General features: G+C 35.8%; 2 protein-coding genes across 8 annotated transcripts in view; one reads left to right on the top strand and one right to left on the bottom strand.

Moving 5' to 3' along the window:
* C2CD6 (C2 calcium dependent domain containing 6) overlaps positions 1 to 10,890 on the top strand; it is a 127,210-nt gene extending 116,320 nt beyond the window's left edge. For 2 of the 4 annotated variants that reach the window (XR_004812403.2, XR_003134280.3), the window contains 3 exons: positions 7,148 to 7,357; positions 7,969 to 8,033; positions 10,342 to 10,890. Coding sequence is in view for 1 of the 4 variants with exons in the window: in XM_025441610.3 (XP_025297395.3) it covers positions 7,969 to 7,996 (28 nt within the window). In the remaining 3 variants the exon portion in view is untranslated. The remainder of the gene's footprint in view (positions 1 to 7,147; positions 7,358 to 7,968; positions 8,034 to 10,341) is intronic. The other 2 variants (XR_003134281.3, XM_025441610.3) reach the window with 1 other exon arrangement.
* STRADB (STE20 related adaptor beta) overlaps positions 8,351 to 16,570 on the bottom strand; it is a 35,953-nt gene continuing 27,733 nt past the window's right edge. For all 4 annotated transcript variants that reach the window (XM_025441627.3, XM_049106640.1, XM_025441628.3 and 1 more), the window contains 8 exons: positions 14,373 to 14,494; positions 13,370 to 13,478; positions 12,468 to 12,591; positions 11,094 to 11,265; positions 10,724 to 10,828; positions 10,332 to 10,576; positions 9,625 to 9,667; positions 8,351 to 9,161 (listed from right to left, as the gene is read on the bottom strand). In XM_025441627.3, coding sequence (XP_025297412.1) covers positions 9,027 to 9,161; positions 9,625 to 9,667; positions 10,332 to 10,576; positions 10,724 to 10,828; positions 11,094 to 11,265; positions 12,468 to 12,591; positions 13,370 to 13,478; positions 14,373 to 14,494 — 1,055 coding nt within the window. In that variant the 3' untranslated portion in view covers positions 8,351 to 9,026. The remainder of the gene's footprint in view (positions 9,162 to 9,624; positions 9,668 to 10,331; positions 10,577 to 10,723; positions 10,829 to 11,093; positions 11,266 to 12,467; positions 12,592 to 13,369; positions 13,479 to 14,372; positions 14,495 to 16,570) is intronic.

The raw sequence follows: 16,570 nt of genomic DNA, 5'->3' as shown, positions 1-16,570 counted from the left end.
TTCATTTCAGGTATACAATATAGTGATTCAACAGTTCCATATATTATTTAGTGTTCATCAAGATTAGTGTACTTCTATTCCCCTTCACCTTTTTCACTCCTCTTCCCACCCACCTCCTCCCACTACTTCCCGTTTGGTATTTGTCTTTCTTCTCTATAGTTGAAAGATTGTTTTTAGTTTGTCTTGCTCTATTTTTCCCCTTTGTTGTTTCTTAAATGACACATATGAGTGAAATTATATGGTATTAGTCTTTCTCTGACTGGCTTATTTTGCTTAGCATTATATTCTCTAGCTTCATCCATGTTATTGCAAATGACATGATTTCATTCTTTTTTATGGCTGAATACTATTGTGTTTATTTACTATACCTTCTTTATCCATTCATCTATTAGTGGACACTTGAGCTGTTTCCATAATTTAGCTACTGTAAATACTACTACAATAAACATAGGAGGGTATGTATTCCTTTGAATTAGTGTTTTTGTATTCTTTGATTAAACTACCTAGAATTATGATTGATATTGCATTCTACTTTAATTTTTTGAGGAACTTCTGTACTGCCTTCCACAGTGGCTACACTGGTTTGCATTCCCACCAGTGGTGTACTAGAGTTCCTATTTGTCCATGTCCTTGCCAACACTTATTATTTCTTGCGTTTTTTATTTTAGTCATTCTGATAGGTGTGAGGTGACATCTCATTGTAGTTTTGATTTGCATTTCCCTGATGATGAGTGATGTTGAGCATCTATACATGTATCTGTTGGCCCTTTGGATGTTTTCCTTAGAGAAATGTCTATTCATATCTTCTGTCCATTTTTAGTTGGATTATTGGTTTTGAGATATATTGTATCAGTTCTCTATATATTTTATTTTTTTAAAGGTAGATTAATTATTAATTATTTATTTATTTATTTATTTATTTATTTATTTATTTATTATTTATGATAGAGAGAGAGAAAGAGAGAGAGAGAGACAGGCAGAGACACAGGAGGAGGGAGAAGCAGGCTCCATGCCAGGAGCCCGACCTGGGACTCGATCCCAGGACTCCAGGATCGCACCCTGGGCCAAAGGCAGGTGCCAAACTGCTGAGCCACCCAGGGATCCCCAGTTCTCTATATATTTTAGACACTAACCCTTTATTGCCTGTGTCATTTGTAAATACCTTCTCCTATTCATTGTTGTTTTTTAATTTTGTTGATTGTTTCCTTTGCTGTGCAGAGCTTTTTAGTTTGGTGTAGTCCAAATAGTTTATTTTTTGCTTTTATTTTCCTTGCCTCAGGAGACATATCTAGAAAGATATTGTTACTGCAATGTCAGGGAAATTATTGCCTGTGCTCCCTTCTAAAATTTTTATGTTTTCAGGTCTCAGATTTAGGTGTTTAATCCATTTTGAGTTTACTTTTGTGTATGGTGTAAGAAAGTGGTCCAGTTTCATTGTTTACATGTAGCTGTCCAGTTTCCCCAACACTATTTCTTGTAGAGACTATCATTCTCCCATTGCATATCCTTCCTCCATTGTCAAAGATTAACTGACCATATAATCATGAGTTTATTTCTGGACTATTTTGTTCCATTGATCTGTCTATTTTTTGCTAGTACCATGTGTTCTGATATCCCCAGTTTTGTTGTTCTTTTTCAAGATTGTGTTGGTTATTTAGGGTCTTTTGTGGTTCCATACAAATTTGAGGATTGTTTGTTCTAGTTCTATGAAAATTGTTGCTGGCATTTTGAAAGGCATTACATCTGTAAATTGCTATGGGTAGTATAAATATTTTAATGTTTGTTCTTTCAATCCATGAATACAGAATATCTTTCCATTTCTTTGTGTTATTTTCAATTTCTTTCCTCAGCGTATATAGTTTTAAGAGTACGATCTTTTACCTCCTTGGTTAAGTTTATTTCTAGATATTTTAGTTTTGGTGTAATTGTAAATGGCATTGTTTTAATGTCTCTTTCTGGTGTTTCATTATTAGTGTATAGAAATAAACAGATTTATGTACATTGATTTTGTATCCTGCAACCTTACTAAATTCATCTGTTCTAGTAGTTTTTAATGGAATTTTAAGGTTTTCTATATTTATATAGTATCATGTCATCTCAAAATAGTGAGTTTGACTTCTTTACCAATTTGGATGCCTTTTATTTCTTTTTATTGTCTGATTGCTGTGGCTAGGATTTCCAGTACTGTGTTGAATAAAAGTGGTGAGAGTGCTCCAGACCTTAAAAGAAAAGCTGTCAGTTTTTGGCCATTGAGTATATTGGCTGAGAGTTTTTCATATAAGGCCTTTATTATATTGAGATATGCTCCCTCTAAACTTAAATGTTGAGGGTTGTTATCATGAATGGATTTTGTACTTTGTCAAATACTTTTTATACATCAATTGAAATAATCATATGGGTCTTATCCTTGTTCTTATGGATGTGATATATCATATTGATTTGCAAATATTGAACCAACCTTGCATCCCAGGAATAAATTCCACTTGATTGTGGTGAATGATTTTTTAAATATATTGTTGGATTTGGTTTGCTAATACTTGTTGAGGATTTTTGTATACATTAGGGAAATTGGGTTTGGGCTTTTTTTTCAGTCTTTATCTGATTTTGGTATCAGGGTAATGCTGGTCTCATAGAATGAATTTGGAAGTTTTCCTTGCTCTTATTTTTTTAGAATAGTTTGAGAAGAATAGATATTAACTATTTTCCTTAAATGTTTGGTAGAATTCCCCTGTAAAGCCATCTAGTTCTTTTGTTTTTTGGGAATTTTTTGATTACTGATTTAATGTCATTGCTGGTAATCTCACTGTTCAAATTTTCTATTTCTTCCTGGTTCTGTTTTGGTGTAGGTTATGTTTCTAGAAATTTATCCATTTCTTCTAGGTTATCCAGTTTGTTTGCATACATTTTTTTCAGAATATTCTCTTATAATCCTTTGTAATTCTGTGGTGGTGGTGGTATTTCTTCTCTTTTGTTTGATTTTGTTTGCATTATCTCTCTTTTTATAAGTCTGACTAGAGGCTTAACAATTTTGTTGGCTTTTCAAAAAAACAGCTGTTTTGTTGATCTATTGTTGATCATTTATTTCCGCTTCAATCTTTATCATTTTCTTCCTCTGCTGGATTTGGGTTTTGTTTTTCCTTCTTTTTCTACTTCCTTTAGTTATAAGGTTAGGTTGAGATTTTTCTTGCTTTATGAGGTAGCCTTGTATTGCTATAAACTTCCCTCTTAGACTGCTACTGTTGCATCACAAAGAATTTGGAACACTGAGTTTTCATTTGTTTCCATGTATTTTTTTATTAACTCTTAAATTTCTTTGTTGACCTATGCATTGTTTAATAGCATGTTATTTAAACTCCATATATTTGTGCTCTTTCCAGATGTTTTCTTGTGGTTTTCTAATTTCATTGCATTGTGGTTCAAGAAGATGCATGATATAACTGATCTTTTTGAAATTGTTGAGACTTGTTTTGTGACTTTATATGTGATCTCTTCTAGAGAATATCCCATGTGCACTTAGAAAGAATGTGTATTATGTTGTTTTAGGATAAAATGTTCTGAATGTATCTATTAAGTTATCTGGCTTAGTGTGTCATTCAAAGCCAAGGTTTCCTTATTGATTTCCTGTTGAGGTGATCTGTCCATTGATGTAAAAATGTGTTAAAGTCCCTACTACTATTGTATTGCTGTCAGTTCCTTTATATTTGTTATTAACTGTTTCATGTGTTTTGGTGCTCCCATGTTATTTGCAAAAATATTTACAATTGTATATCTTCTTGTTGAATTGTCCCCTTAATGATTATTTTTTTTAATTTTTATTTATTTATGATAGTCACACAGAGAGAGAGAGAGAGAGGCAGAGACACAGGCAGAGGGAGAAGCAGGCTCCATGCACCGGGAGCCCGACGTGGGATTCGATCCCGGGTCTCCAGGATTGCGCCCTGGGCCAAAGGCAGGCGCCAAACCGCTGTGCCACCCAGGGATCCCCCCTTAATGATTATTTAGTGGCCTTTACCTCTTGTTAGTCTTTGGGGTCAATTTTGTCTAAGTTTTGGTACCTTAGCTTTCTTTTCCTATCCATTTGCATAAATGTTTCTCCATCCTCTCACTTTCAATCTGCATGTGTCTTTAGGTATGAAGTGATTCTCTTGTAGGCAGCATATAGATGGGTCTTGCCTTTTTATCTGTTCTATCACCCTGTCTTTTGATTGGAGTGCTTAGTCCATTTACATTAAAGTAATTATTGATATGCATTTATTGCCATTTTGTTTTGGTGGATCTTTTCCCATCCTTTGAGTCATTTTTCTGGGTTTTACTGATGTGTTAGCTCGTTGTATCCATAGGATGAGGGGAGTTTAGGGCCCTTCTGCTCCACCATCTTTGCCAGAAGTCCTCTGTACTGGTCTTATAAGTGATTTATCTATTACCTTTATTATGTTTGTATGTACCTGTGGAGTTTTTTCCTTTTCTAATTTTCTTACTCCTGTTTATGGTTTTTTCTTTCCACTGAAAGAATTCCTTTTAACACTTCTTATAAGCTGGTTTAGTGGTGAGAATTCCTTTATATTTTGTTTGGGGAGTTATTTCTCTCCTCCTATTCTCAATGATAATATTGCAAGATAGAGTATTTTTGGTTTTTTTCTTTCAGCACTTTGAATATATCATTCCACTCCCCTGTGACCTGTGAAGTTTCAGCTGAAAAATCAGAAGATAGCTTTATCGAGTTTCCCTTGTATTTTCTCTTGCTGCTTTTAAAATTCTCTATCACTACCTTTGCTATTTTATTGTGTCTTGGTGTGGATCTCCTTGGGTTGATTTTATAGGGGGTTCACTGTACCTCCTGGGTTTGGATGTGTTTCCTTCCCTAGATTAGGTAATTTTTCAGCTATTCAAATAAATTTTCTTCCCCTCTTTTGTCTTTCTTGTCCTTCTGGGATCCCTATAATGCAAATGTTATTATATTGGATGGTGTTGCTGAATTCTGTTAATCTATTTGCATATTTTATGATTCTATTTTCTTTCTCCTATTCAGCTTTCCATTACTTTGCCTTCCAGCTGATTCATTTTTCTGCATCCTCTAGTCCACTATTTATTTCCTCTACTGTAATTTAATTTCAGTTTTTGAGTTAGTCTCTGATTGGTTTACACACACACACACACACACACACACATACATACATGTATGTATAATGTATACATACATTATATATACATATATAAAATTTTCTGCTTGTTGAGGGTCTCATTAAGATCCTGATCTCTTTTCTCATGTCAATTGTCTTTATGAGTATTACTTTGAATTCTGTATCTGGCATATTGCTTATCTCCATTTCGTTTTTTTGGTTGTGGTTTTGTCCTGTTCCTTCATTTGGGGCAGTCCTCTGTTTTTTCATTTTGTCTATCTGTTCTGTTTGGGGAACGTCAGCTACATCTCCTGATCTTCAAGTAGTGGCCTTTTGAAGAAGGGGTCCTGTAGTGCAGTGTATGTCCTCCCATTCATTAGAACCAGGAACTTCCAGAATGTTTCTTCTGTGTTGCATGCACCTTACTGTCGTGATTCAGTCACTTTTGCCTTCAGTCCAGTCATTTGCAATGGCTCTCTGCCTGTTGAGGGCAGGGTTTGGGCCCCGTGCTGTTAAGGGGCCAGTCTGGGGCTGTGTTGGGCATATGGTTGGGTTTGGACCAGATGCTTGCCCTCAGCCCATTTGCTGGGGTTAAGGGTCACACCAAATTGCAGGGTGTTCTGAGTTGTTCCCTATTAATGGGTGGTGATAGCATTCAGATTAGATGTCTGGCCCCAGTTCACAGTTGGGGCCACAAACTGTTGTGTATGGTTATCTTCCCTTCTCCCCAGGGTAGGAGTAACTTTGGAGTGGCACTGGTTAGTGGGAGCTGCTTGTAGGATGTGACACTGCAGTAGTCATATTGGAGGGACTCTTCCCAACTGGGATAGATTGGATGGGGTAGATCCACAGAAATGGGGCAGAGTGTGGTGTGTTAGCCAGCTAGGTGGAGTGTTCATGCTGTTTCCTGAAGGTGCCCAGCTATTTAGGCAGTGGAGAAGTGTTCCTGCCAGCTCTTTTGTTCTGGAACAAGTCTCCTAAAGATTCCTACCTCGCCAGTGTATATTTTGAAATTAGTAGATAAATCTCTTTCCTATGTATCCAGGCACTTTCCAAACTGCTGCTTCTATGTTATATCTCAGCAGGATTGTTTGTTATGGTATACCTTAAAGGGTGGGGACTCAGTTTCCTATCAGTCTCTTAGAGCTGAGCCCATTGATCTTTAAAGTCCCGGGAATTAAGCCCTACTGAGGGTTAAAACTCATTAAGCCCCACTGCTTTTCAAAGCCAGATGTTGTGGTAGCTCATATTCCCAGTGCAGTTCCCCTGTATCTGGGGTACCTGATGTGTGGTCTATTTCTCTCTTCTCTTTGCTGGTGGCATCCTTTTGTGGTTAGTCTTGCCGAGAGTTTGGGTACTGACTGCATTTCTGCCCCCTAACCTTTGCTTTGTGGCCTCCTCTACAATGAACTGTGGAAAGCCTGTTCTGCTAGTCTGGGTTGTTTTGGGGGTTAGTTGCACTGATGTGGCTGTTACCTAGATGTATCTATGGGACAAGCTGAGCATAGGATACTCCTATGCCACCATCTTCCCAGGCTCCAATATGTTCTATTCCTTTTTTTTTTTTTTTTTTTTTAAGATTTTATTTATTTGACAGAGGACAGGCACAGGGAGAGGCAAGAGCAGGCTCCCTACTGAGCAAGGAGCCCAAAGTGGGCCTCCATCCTAGGAGTCTGGGATCATGACCTGAGTCAAAGGCAGATGCTTAACCGACTGAGCCACCCAGGTGCCTCTATTCTATTATCAAGTACAATATTTATATCTTGTCAGACTTTGGTTTGCTCTTGAGAAAAGCTTCAATTTACAGAATACTGGTCAGTTTCAATTTTTCTACCACAAATCATGAACACTATGGGACTTCAATAGAATTGGAAAATGGATTCTCGATCATTCATGTAATGGTACAATCAAGGTAGTAGTTTTATTTATTTATTTTTTTTGAGACCAAGAATTTCTAGTAATCTTCAAGGTTGTCAGTATGTGTATCAATCAGAGTGTAATTAGGAAGGTAACTCTGGATCTTTCAGGTAGACTGGTTTCATCAGTGATGGAACTAAGATTAAGAAACCAAAAGGGAGTGTGAGGCAATCCAAAGATTAGCAAGAGCAGGAAGTGATACCAGCCCTCAGATGGAAGGGGTAGCAAGAGGTGGTGTTACCGGAGTGCCAAAAACAGAAGACAAAGATGATGCAGCTGCTGCCAGAGACCCCACCAGAAACAAGGAAGTGGGACAAAAGGTGAGAAATACCACATTTCTTCGTATACGCTGATCTTCCACTCATGCTTCCTGGAAACCAGAGTGAGGGTGCAAGGGAAATGTAGTTCCCAATGAAGCAGAGCAGGGGAAGACTGAATAAATAGATTTGAGGACTAACAGGCAATTGACCAATAATACTTAGGAAAGCTTGTGGTAGAGAAAATACTTACTAAGTGAAAACTGAAATCCCTTTACCTCACTAAACTTCTAATGGCAATATTGTAACATATCAAGAGACAACCTAGGTCTCCAGGTTGCACACTCACCTTCCAGATCTTGGGACTTGTTAGCCTCCATAATAGTATGAGCCACATTTATGGCCAAATTTATTCCTTATAATAAATATTCTATTGGTTTTGTTTCTCTAGAGAACTCTAATACAGGAAATCTGAGGGGCATTCTTTCATGGCTTCCAGAGTCCTTCTTTTGCAGTAACATCAACTCCCTACCTAGGCTCTATGGTTTCTGTGTACCTCTGTTACCTAGAGAAACTAGGAGGAAGTCCGTGGAATGAATGACAGCCCCCACCAGTACAGATGATCTCAGGGCCTCAACTGGTATTCATCTCTTCTTCCTCCTCCACCTTTGCAGGTCTTCATGGCTTGATGGAGTAACCTAAACATTCTTGAGGGGAACTGACCAATAAATATGAAAAGGTTTGTGTTTCAAATGATCTATTCATTTTGACATTATTTGTCTTATTAGTTTTAATTCTTTACTCTTAAGATAATCATCTTAAATAAGATTAAGACAATCTATTAACTGAGTGAGATAGGCCCCAATTTACTAGTTTATATATCCTTTGAGTTATATCTCTTTTTTGCTAATAAGGTAAAATCATTAAGATCTCTATGTCATTTAGAACCTCTTCTGCCTCATTGAAAAAATACCAGGGTGTCCCTTGTAAATCTGAGAAGGGGCTTTCCTTGGCAAAAGAAATTAGAATCATCCCAAAGAAAAATAAAAGCATAAATTCAATTCAATAAATCTTTATTGAGCTCCCACGGGATGCACGAATTTAGGATCTATAATTTATAGTAGAAAAGTGTCAGTTTAGCCTCTTGAAAAAAAAAGCAAATTATAACTATATTTCAAGTGAATCATTTAATGTGAGGCTCAGTTTCATATTACCAGAAGTATTAACAGAATAAAATGGGAAAGTATAAACATTTTCCCTTTAACAGAAAAGAGTTTTGATGCCAGGATAAACTAGCCTGTTGGTCTAACAACAGCTGATCAAAAAGGCTAGAGAATCTGGAAGTAAAAAAAATGTCCTTGGAAGCACTTATCCTCTGAGGGCTTATTCCCCCGAGGGTAACAAAATGCTGAAAAAATTAACTGGCTCAAAAATTACATTGAAAGATCAAGAAGAGGAGTTAGTCACAGCTTGGGGAAAAAAAATGAGAACAGGTGACACTAAATAGAGCTAGATTCATAATTCTAAAGTTTCCTGGAGTGATACTAGAACTCTGAGTTAACAAAATAGGCTATAAATTCATGCTCCTTTGAACAGAGTGGTTTTAAACAATAGAATCTCCAGTGCACCAACTGTTTTTCAAGTATAATTCTAGTATTTGTACCTAGCAACATAGAAGAAAAGCAGCAGGGAGAAAGTGTCAAGTATCTAGGACATAAAGGATTTGACAGCCTTAGAATTCCCAGTTTGAGTCTTTTTCATCAGGAAAATCACATTCCGGCTCAGTCCAAGGTGACACTGGAGACAGTGCTACTGATGGCTTAGGAGGCAACAGTGAAAGTATTGAATCCTGGCTTTCTTCTTTCATCTGTTAAAGAAACTCAAAGTAAGGTTGTTGGTACATAATACATTAGCTATGTATAAATGACTTTTTTAAATGTTAAAAGCGTTTAAGATTGTTTTCTGGTATTTTCACTAAAAATGCCTTTGATCATCTGAAAACAGGAAGAAAAAATAAGCAAATAATCTAAGTTTTATCAGAATTATTTTGCCCCTTGATCATCTCTAGCCAGTAAACTAAAATGTCTCTAATCAAAATATAAATTGAGGGTATAGTAACATTTAATGATATTTATCTTGTTTTGCAGAATGGAAATATTTTAAAAACAAAATTTTTTTTGTAGTTAAATTATAGACTTTCTAACTTTACTTTATAAGGAAGTCATTATTAAGAATTTTGGTTACCAAACTGTCTCATTAAGCCAACAAAAAGAAACGAATTTTTAATGGTATTTAAAAACATCTAGACAACACAAGGTAGATCAGCTTACCTGTTTGAAGAAAACATGGGACAATAAACTGCTGGCAGATGGTCTAAATTTTTTAAGAAGTTATAAAAAAAAATAGAACTTTGTATTAGAATGTATTTTTATGTGTAAAAATGTATTAGAAATTAGCTTTAAAGTTATAAAACTCAATACTAAAAAATTAAAAGGAAAAAGAAATGTCATGAAGCCAAATTCTTACCTATAACCCTGACTAATGGGAAGAATTAATTTGAAAAATAACATTTATTGGGCACTTACTAATTATAAGAAAGTATGCTAGGCATTAAGAGGCTAAAGAAAAGGGAAGACACACCTTATTTCTGAAATACTAACACTAATATGTAGTTATGAGAATTTATATTATTATAGCAGCAACTAACATTTTTTGTACTGCTTGAAAGTTTCTGAATGTATAAATATAAATGCAGTAATTAATGTTCAGAAAAATGAAGTGATTTTTACAAGATGACTTGGTTGGGAAATGATATAGCTGAGACTAGAGACCAAGTCTTCTGACTTTGGATCCAGTTCTTCCCATTTGCTCATTGCCTCTCCTTGTTTTTAGCATTGATATTTTCTGGATTAATTATAATTTTTTCATCAAAAGACTGATAAAAGAGACTTGAATTTGGTGGGAAAGGTGTATTACAAAGCTTCTACAAGATATAAAACACTTAAGTTTGATGTTATTTACAAGTGGCCAATATTACCTTTTCTCAGGATCTTGTTGCAAACAGAGCTGTACCAAGCTAAGGAAGGCAGGAGAGAAAGTTTTTGAGGACGGAGTTTGCAACCTGTCACTATTTCCTGTGCGAGTTCCACTGGAGACAAGTACACTTTCTCCAATCCCAGAGTCTACACCTGATCGGGAATTCTTCATTCTGGATTCTGACTGAGGGAAGATACTAACATCCAATGGGCTATAAGGAGGACCTTTCAGTTTCTGCAACAACATCTAAAAGAAAGAAAAATTTCCTTCAACCCATTTCAGAGAAAGCATTAAAAACAAAGATTCTAAGAACAAAGATGTCTAAAGGAAATTATCTAGAATATAAGGGATCTTATGAAAGAAAAGTAGTTTGGGGATTTTACTAGGATTTACCTGAGTCCTGTGCATGTCCTGGAAAGGTACCTGCCCACTGGCCAATTCACACGCTGTAATCCCAACACTGTAAATATCTGACTTTACATTATATCCATGTAAATCCTGTAGAACAATTAATTTGAATTTCTTTAGTGAAAATAACAATAAAAAGTTATATACATGTGCTTTTTCGAGAAAGGATGTTGAACAGTGGAAAAAACTCATAAGTGAGAAATCAGGATATACCTAATAATTTTTACAAGAAAGAGAAAAAAAGTCTTGCAGTAGGCCATTCACCAATCCAAATCTAAGGGTGCAATTGTCCTTTAGTGAAGCTCAGAAGACACTCAAGATGCACAGACAACCCAATACGAAGGCCACACCTGACCTGTCTCAGTAGTTCTGGGCTCAGCCACGGCTGCACTGATGTGCTGAACTGTGGGAAATCATACACAGCCCTATGTCTCTGTCCGTGCTTAACCAAACTATGCAGGTGGGACAGGCCAGAGAGGGTCACTAGGCCATCACCAGAAATGAGGATATGGCTGGCTTTAATACTCCTAGAACAAAAAGAAACAATGCTAAATACTAGGAAATTGGCCAATGAAGATAAAAATCTGGTCAGAACAAATCCATGTATTCTCTTGGAAATCAAATACTCTTTATAAAATAGCACACTTATATGTAAGTATGCTTATACAAACACATATACATATATATGTATACATACACATATGAAATGTTCAGGGAATTAGGGAATCCTTCAACTATTTAGCATAGCATTAGAACAAGGGAAACAGCTACATATTTGGAAGGGATAATATTTTTTTTCACACTAGGAATGGAATCAAATTAATTTCACTGTTTTAGGATACTGTTGCAAAATACCCAAAGAAAAGTCTAAAAAAAAATATTTGAAACATAAAGTTGGAATTTAAAGTTAAATGCAGTATTATCCAATAGGCAGCCTCTCATGGTATTAACATTTACAGAGATGTCATATAAATATTTCCTTTGTTAGATAAATTATAGAAGAGCCTTGTTCTTCATCCAAAATACTGAATTTAGAAACTAATAGAGTAGGATGGCCAACAATCTGATTAACTCTCTCTGTATAAGCTTTGATTAATTAGAATACAGTCCGCTAGAACTCCTCAGTTAACCAGAATGTTTCTAAAAATGTACAGTGAGAAAAAAAGATGTAAAAATATTGAAATAAACAGTAAAAGAAATAAGCTTATTTAAAAATAATTAAAAGAGAAAAAGTCCCAGTGTATCACAGAACATTGTTTTTAACATTCCACCAATTATTTCTGCATCTACAGTTTAAAAATAAGAGAACTGATATTTAATATGAAAGTCTCAAGGTGCTACAAAATATTTAGAAATCAAAGGTTTAGTTCCAATTGGTATATGATGTAAATATGACATAGAGCTGAAAAGCAGAAGCTCTTTATTTGCTTAAGAAAAACAAAAGAGACAACCATGATCGCTATCTATAGCTTATACCCCAGATTTCCTGAGGGCAGGTGCTCCACCACAACATCAGGCACAGCATTTGGCAAAGAGGATGTGGTCTCAACATTTTTGGTGAATGAACATAAAATTGTAAGCAATTACTGTACCTACTGGCCCATTTCTCCTTCAATTTTCATTTACAAACTTCCTAACACTCACACTCAACTGTTCTTTCCTAACAGCTCCTTAAATGGTTTCTTCCACTAAAATCCTCTCATTCCATAAAATACAAATAAGTAAATACCTGTGAATACAGCCATTTTGATGCAGATAGCTCAACCCTCTCACTGCTCCAAAGAGAATGTTTCTTATTAAAGTTTCACTCATCCCTTCAGGAAAGTAAGTCTTCAAAAGTTGACTTGCCGAACCTGAAAGAAACACCTGAAATCTTTCATTGAACACTGAAAGTGATTTTGCTTCTAGCTTATGTTTTAAATGTTCTTTCAACCATAAATTCACACATACACACACCTCTGTTACATTTTAGAGTCTAACCACTTTCCTATGCAAAGGTAATTTTCCTTCAAGAATCTCCAAAAAGACCTTCCTAATGATACTCTAGAGATTAGAAAGGAAAAGAAACAATTTTCAGTATTACTGAGAAAATACTGTGTGGATATATTTATTTTTCGATCCAGAGGCAATTCTCAAAAGTCCTAAAAATCAAAGCTATAGAATTCATTTATTTATTCAATACAGTATGAGCACCAAAATGAAAAATAGAAGATCCTGGCTTTAAGAAGCTCAAGTCTGGTGAAATGAGACAGGTACACATACAGATATTACAATACAGTAAAATAAGTTTACAATGAGAAAAATCAGGACAGAGATGATGTGATTAGGTGAGAAAACATACTGCTTGAAGACTTATACTGGTTCTGCAATGATAGGCAGGAAACTGAAGGAAAGAGACCGTTTGTTCAAAGGCATGGACTTCTTAGGGAGGCAATAGTGGTTTCACTATTATTGATCAGACCCATTCTTTCCAAAGACTAAAAGTCAACATGAACCAGATACATAAATTTATCATGAAATCTAGACTTGGCCACCAGATTTATAAATTAAAAGTAGAGAATCATAAATCTAAGATCCTTATAACTTCCAGGCTAAACTACAAGTTACTTTATCTAAGATGAGTTTTCTTACCATAAGCCATAAATGGAGAAATAACCCAAAGCCAGCTGCCAACAGTAAAAACAGTCCAGTAAGTTGTAATATTGGGATGCCGGAAAAAGTGAGATAGAATCACTGCTTTCTAGGATAAACACACAAGAGACAAGACATTTAAAAACAACTTTTTCCCCCCTTATGATGAAAGTAACAACAGAAGTGGCAGCTAACACTCAGCAGAGCTTATTAGTACTAAGTTACTGGTGCTGCCATCTCTTTAAATGTCACTACCATGACATGAAGTATGTCATATGGTCATCCCTATTTTACAGGAGAGAAACAGAAAATAAGAAACTTAAAATAAGTCAGAAAGCTTGGTCGAAAGCACATAATCAATAAAAGGAGTGGAAGTGAGATGTGAACTTAGTCTGACTCCTGAGGTCATACTCTGATAACTACACTATGTTCTTAATACAGAAACATTTAAAAATACATAAAAATATGAAGATAATCACTTCTAACTAAATCAGAGACAACCACTGTTAACATTTCACTATAATTTCTTTCAATCTTTTTTTTCTGTGTAATATACGTGTATACTTCAAAAATTGGGACATCAAAACAAAATGTTTTCTTTATATCAAAAATGATTAGTGACAATGAAAATGGTATTATAGTATTCCTGAAATGCAATTCTATCAAAATGTATCAATTTAGAAGTTGATTTTACTTAGTTGGATAGAAAGGAAACTGTTGACTTTTGTTTTTTCGATTTCCCTATATGACTATTTGTGATTGGACTAGGAGTACTGTAAATCTCCAGACCAGCATTTTGAATACGATATTCATTTGAGGGAATTAATAGTATCCCAAAGTTTGAATATATTTGTTTTTTCATGGATCTGGCTTCCAAGTATTATTAGAAGAAAGAAATCTAATTTTCTCCAATAGAAAGAACTGTAATTTGGGGAAAAAATTCTTAGAAACGTAATCTTGTCAAATAGACATTAAATACCTTACTTTTTTTTCATATTGCTACCTGTAAAGCTTTCAGGCGTTCATCAGTGCAGTTTTCTAGATTTGTAATTTTTATAGTCACCAGTGTTCCTGTGGGAGTATGACGGGCAAGATGGACAGTTGTCAAGTTGTCAAATCCTCTTCCTATAACGAGATGTAAAACTCACGTTAGCAACCAAAGAAGAAGAAAATTGATAATTTGGATATCATCAAAATTTAAACCTTCTGCTCTTTAAGAAAACATTGTTAAGAAAATGAAAAGATAAGCCACTGAAAGCATTAATGATACTTATATCTTGTCATTTACATCCAGCATATGTAAAAAAATTCTTACAACTCTATAGAATTCTTACAATTCTATCCAACCCTATACTAAATCTAAAACTATGCAAGACAATCCACAAAAGATACAGGAATATCCAATAAGCACATGAAAAAATCCTCAAGTTAATGAAATGCAAATTAAAACCACATTGATATATCATTATGTATCTATTATAATGGCTCAAATTGTGACCTGAATAAATTATGAAATTCATACAATGGAATACTATTCAGCAATCCCTAAACCACTGATGTGATTTCTGTTGGTCTCATAAGTGGCGTCATAAAGAATGTAGTCTTTTGTGTTTGGCTTCTTTCACTTAGCATAGTGCTTTTAAGACTGTTCCATGGTTGTTGTGTTTCAGTAGTTTCTTTTTATTGCTGAGTAACAATCCGTTGTATGAATATACCACAGTTTATCCATTTGCAAGTTGATAGATATATCGATTGTTTTCAATTTTTGGTGAGTATAAATAAAACTGCCAAAACATTCTTTAAGTAGACATATGTTTTCATTCCTCTTTGGCAAATACTTACAAGTGAGAGGGCTAGGTCATGTATATTTAACTTTCTAAGAAATTGCCAAACTGGTTTTGAAAGTGGCTGAACCATTTTTATTCCCACATGCAATGTGTAAGAACTACAACATACTCACCAGCATTTGGTGTCATCAGTTTTTTAAATTAATTAACTAATTATTTGTTTTTTAGATTTTGACAGAGAAGGTATGAGCAGAGGAGGGGGCAAAGGGAGGGAAGCAGACTCCCTGCTGAGCAGGGAGCCCACTATGGGGCTCAGTTCCATCCCAAGACCCTGAGATCATGACTTGAGCCAAAGGCAGATGCCAGGCATCCCCAGTTTTTAAAATTTAAAACACCTAGAGTGGCACCTATCAATAGGCACCTAATAAATGTTAGTCCCTCCCTCTCCCCACATTCACCAAATTGTGCCACTTATCTTTGAAATGAAGTTAATCACAGATTCATCCCTTCCACTCCAGTGTCAGCACGACTGCCTTGAACAGTTCAAGTCCTGTCCCTCTTTGCTGGTCATATGCAGTGACTTCCTCATCATGCCCTGTATTCTCAACTAAGGCATGCTCCAAAATTACTAGGGAAATAATACTTCAAACGCCTATACCTAGGTCCCATTCCCCAGAAATTTTGATTCAGTAGGTGTGTGATGGGATACAGGCACTGCAAGTTTTAAATTGGATGATACTTCGTTGCAAATCACTGATCTACATCTTCCAGACTACTGCCTGGAACTGCTGTCAGTTTTCCTCCTAAATTCAGCATTTAATAGAAAGTACATTTCAGTCCAGCACCTGAAAGCTTAGACTGTCCAGTCTGAAAGGTCTGCTTTCAAATCACTAGCTCTAAGACTGTTAAATTCTCAGAGCCTCATCAGACAAATGAGAGTGATAAAAAGCTAACACTGAAAAAGAACATATGAAATGTTCAGCACAGTGCCTGTTAGACGGTATTATTGCAATTATCACCATTCCATAATGTATCTCAAACACTTAGAGGATAAATTCCAAACTTGTGCTTTAAATGCTTTGAGAGGGCAGCCCCGGTGGCTCAGCGGTTTAGCGCCGCCTTCAGCCCAGGGCATGATCCTGGAGATCCGGGATCGAGTCCCACGTTGGGCTCCCTGTATGGAGCCTGCTTCTCCCTCTGCCTGTGTCTCTGTCTCTCTCTCTCTGTGTCCCTCATGAATAAATAAATAAAATCTTTAAAAAAAAATGCTTTGAGAAATGAAGTGGGTAAGTTGTGAGGGATGCCAGTGTCTGAACTTCTATATAACACCACAGGAGATCTTTCACAATGTGTTCCAAACCTCCCTTTCCAGATTTGTCTTCTACCACTGCGTACTCCCCCTCTGTTCCCACTT

Source organism: Canis lupus, chromosome 37 (genome assembly GCF_003254725.2).
Source record: "Canis lupus dingo isolate Sandy chromosome 37, ASM325472v2, whole genome shotgun sequence".
Taxonomy (NCBI): Eukaryota; Metazoa; Chordata; class Mammalia; order Carnivora; family Canidae; genus Canis; species Canis lupus.
The sequence above is the reverse complement of the archived record's forward strand: the minus strand, read 5'-3'. Positions and strand labels throughout refer to the sequence as shown.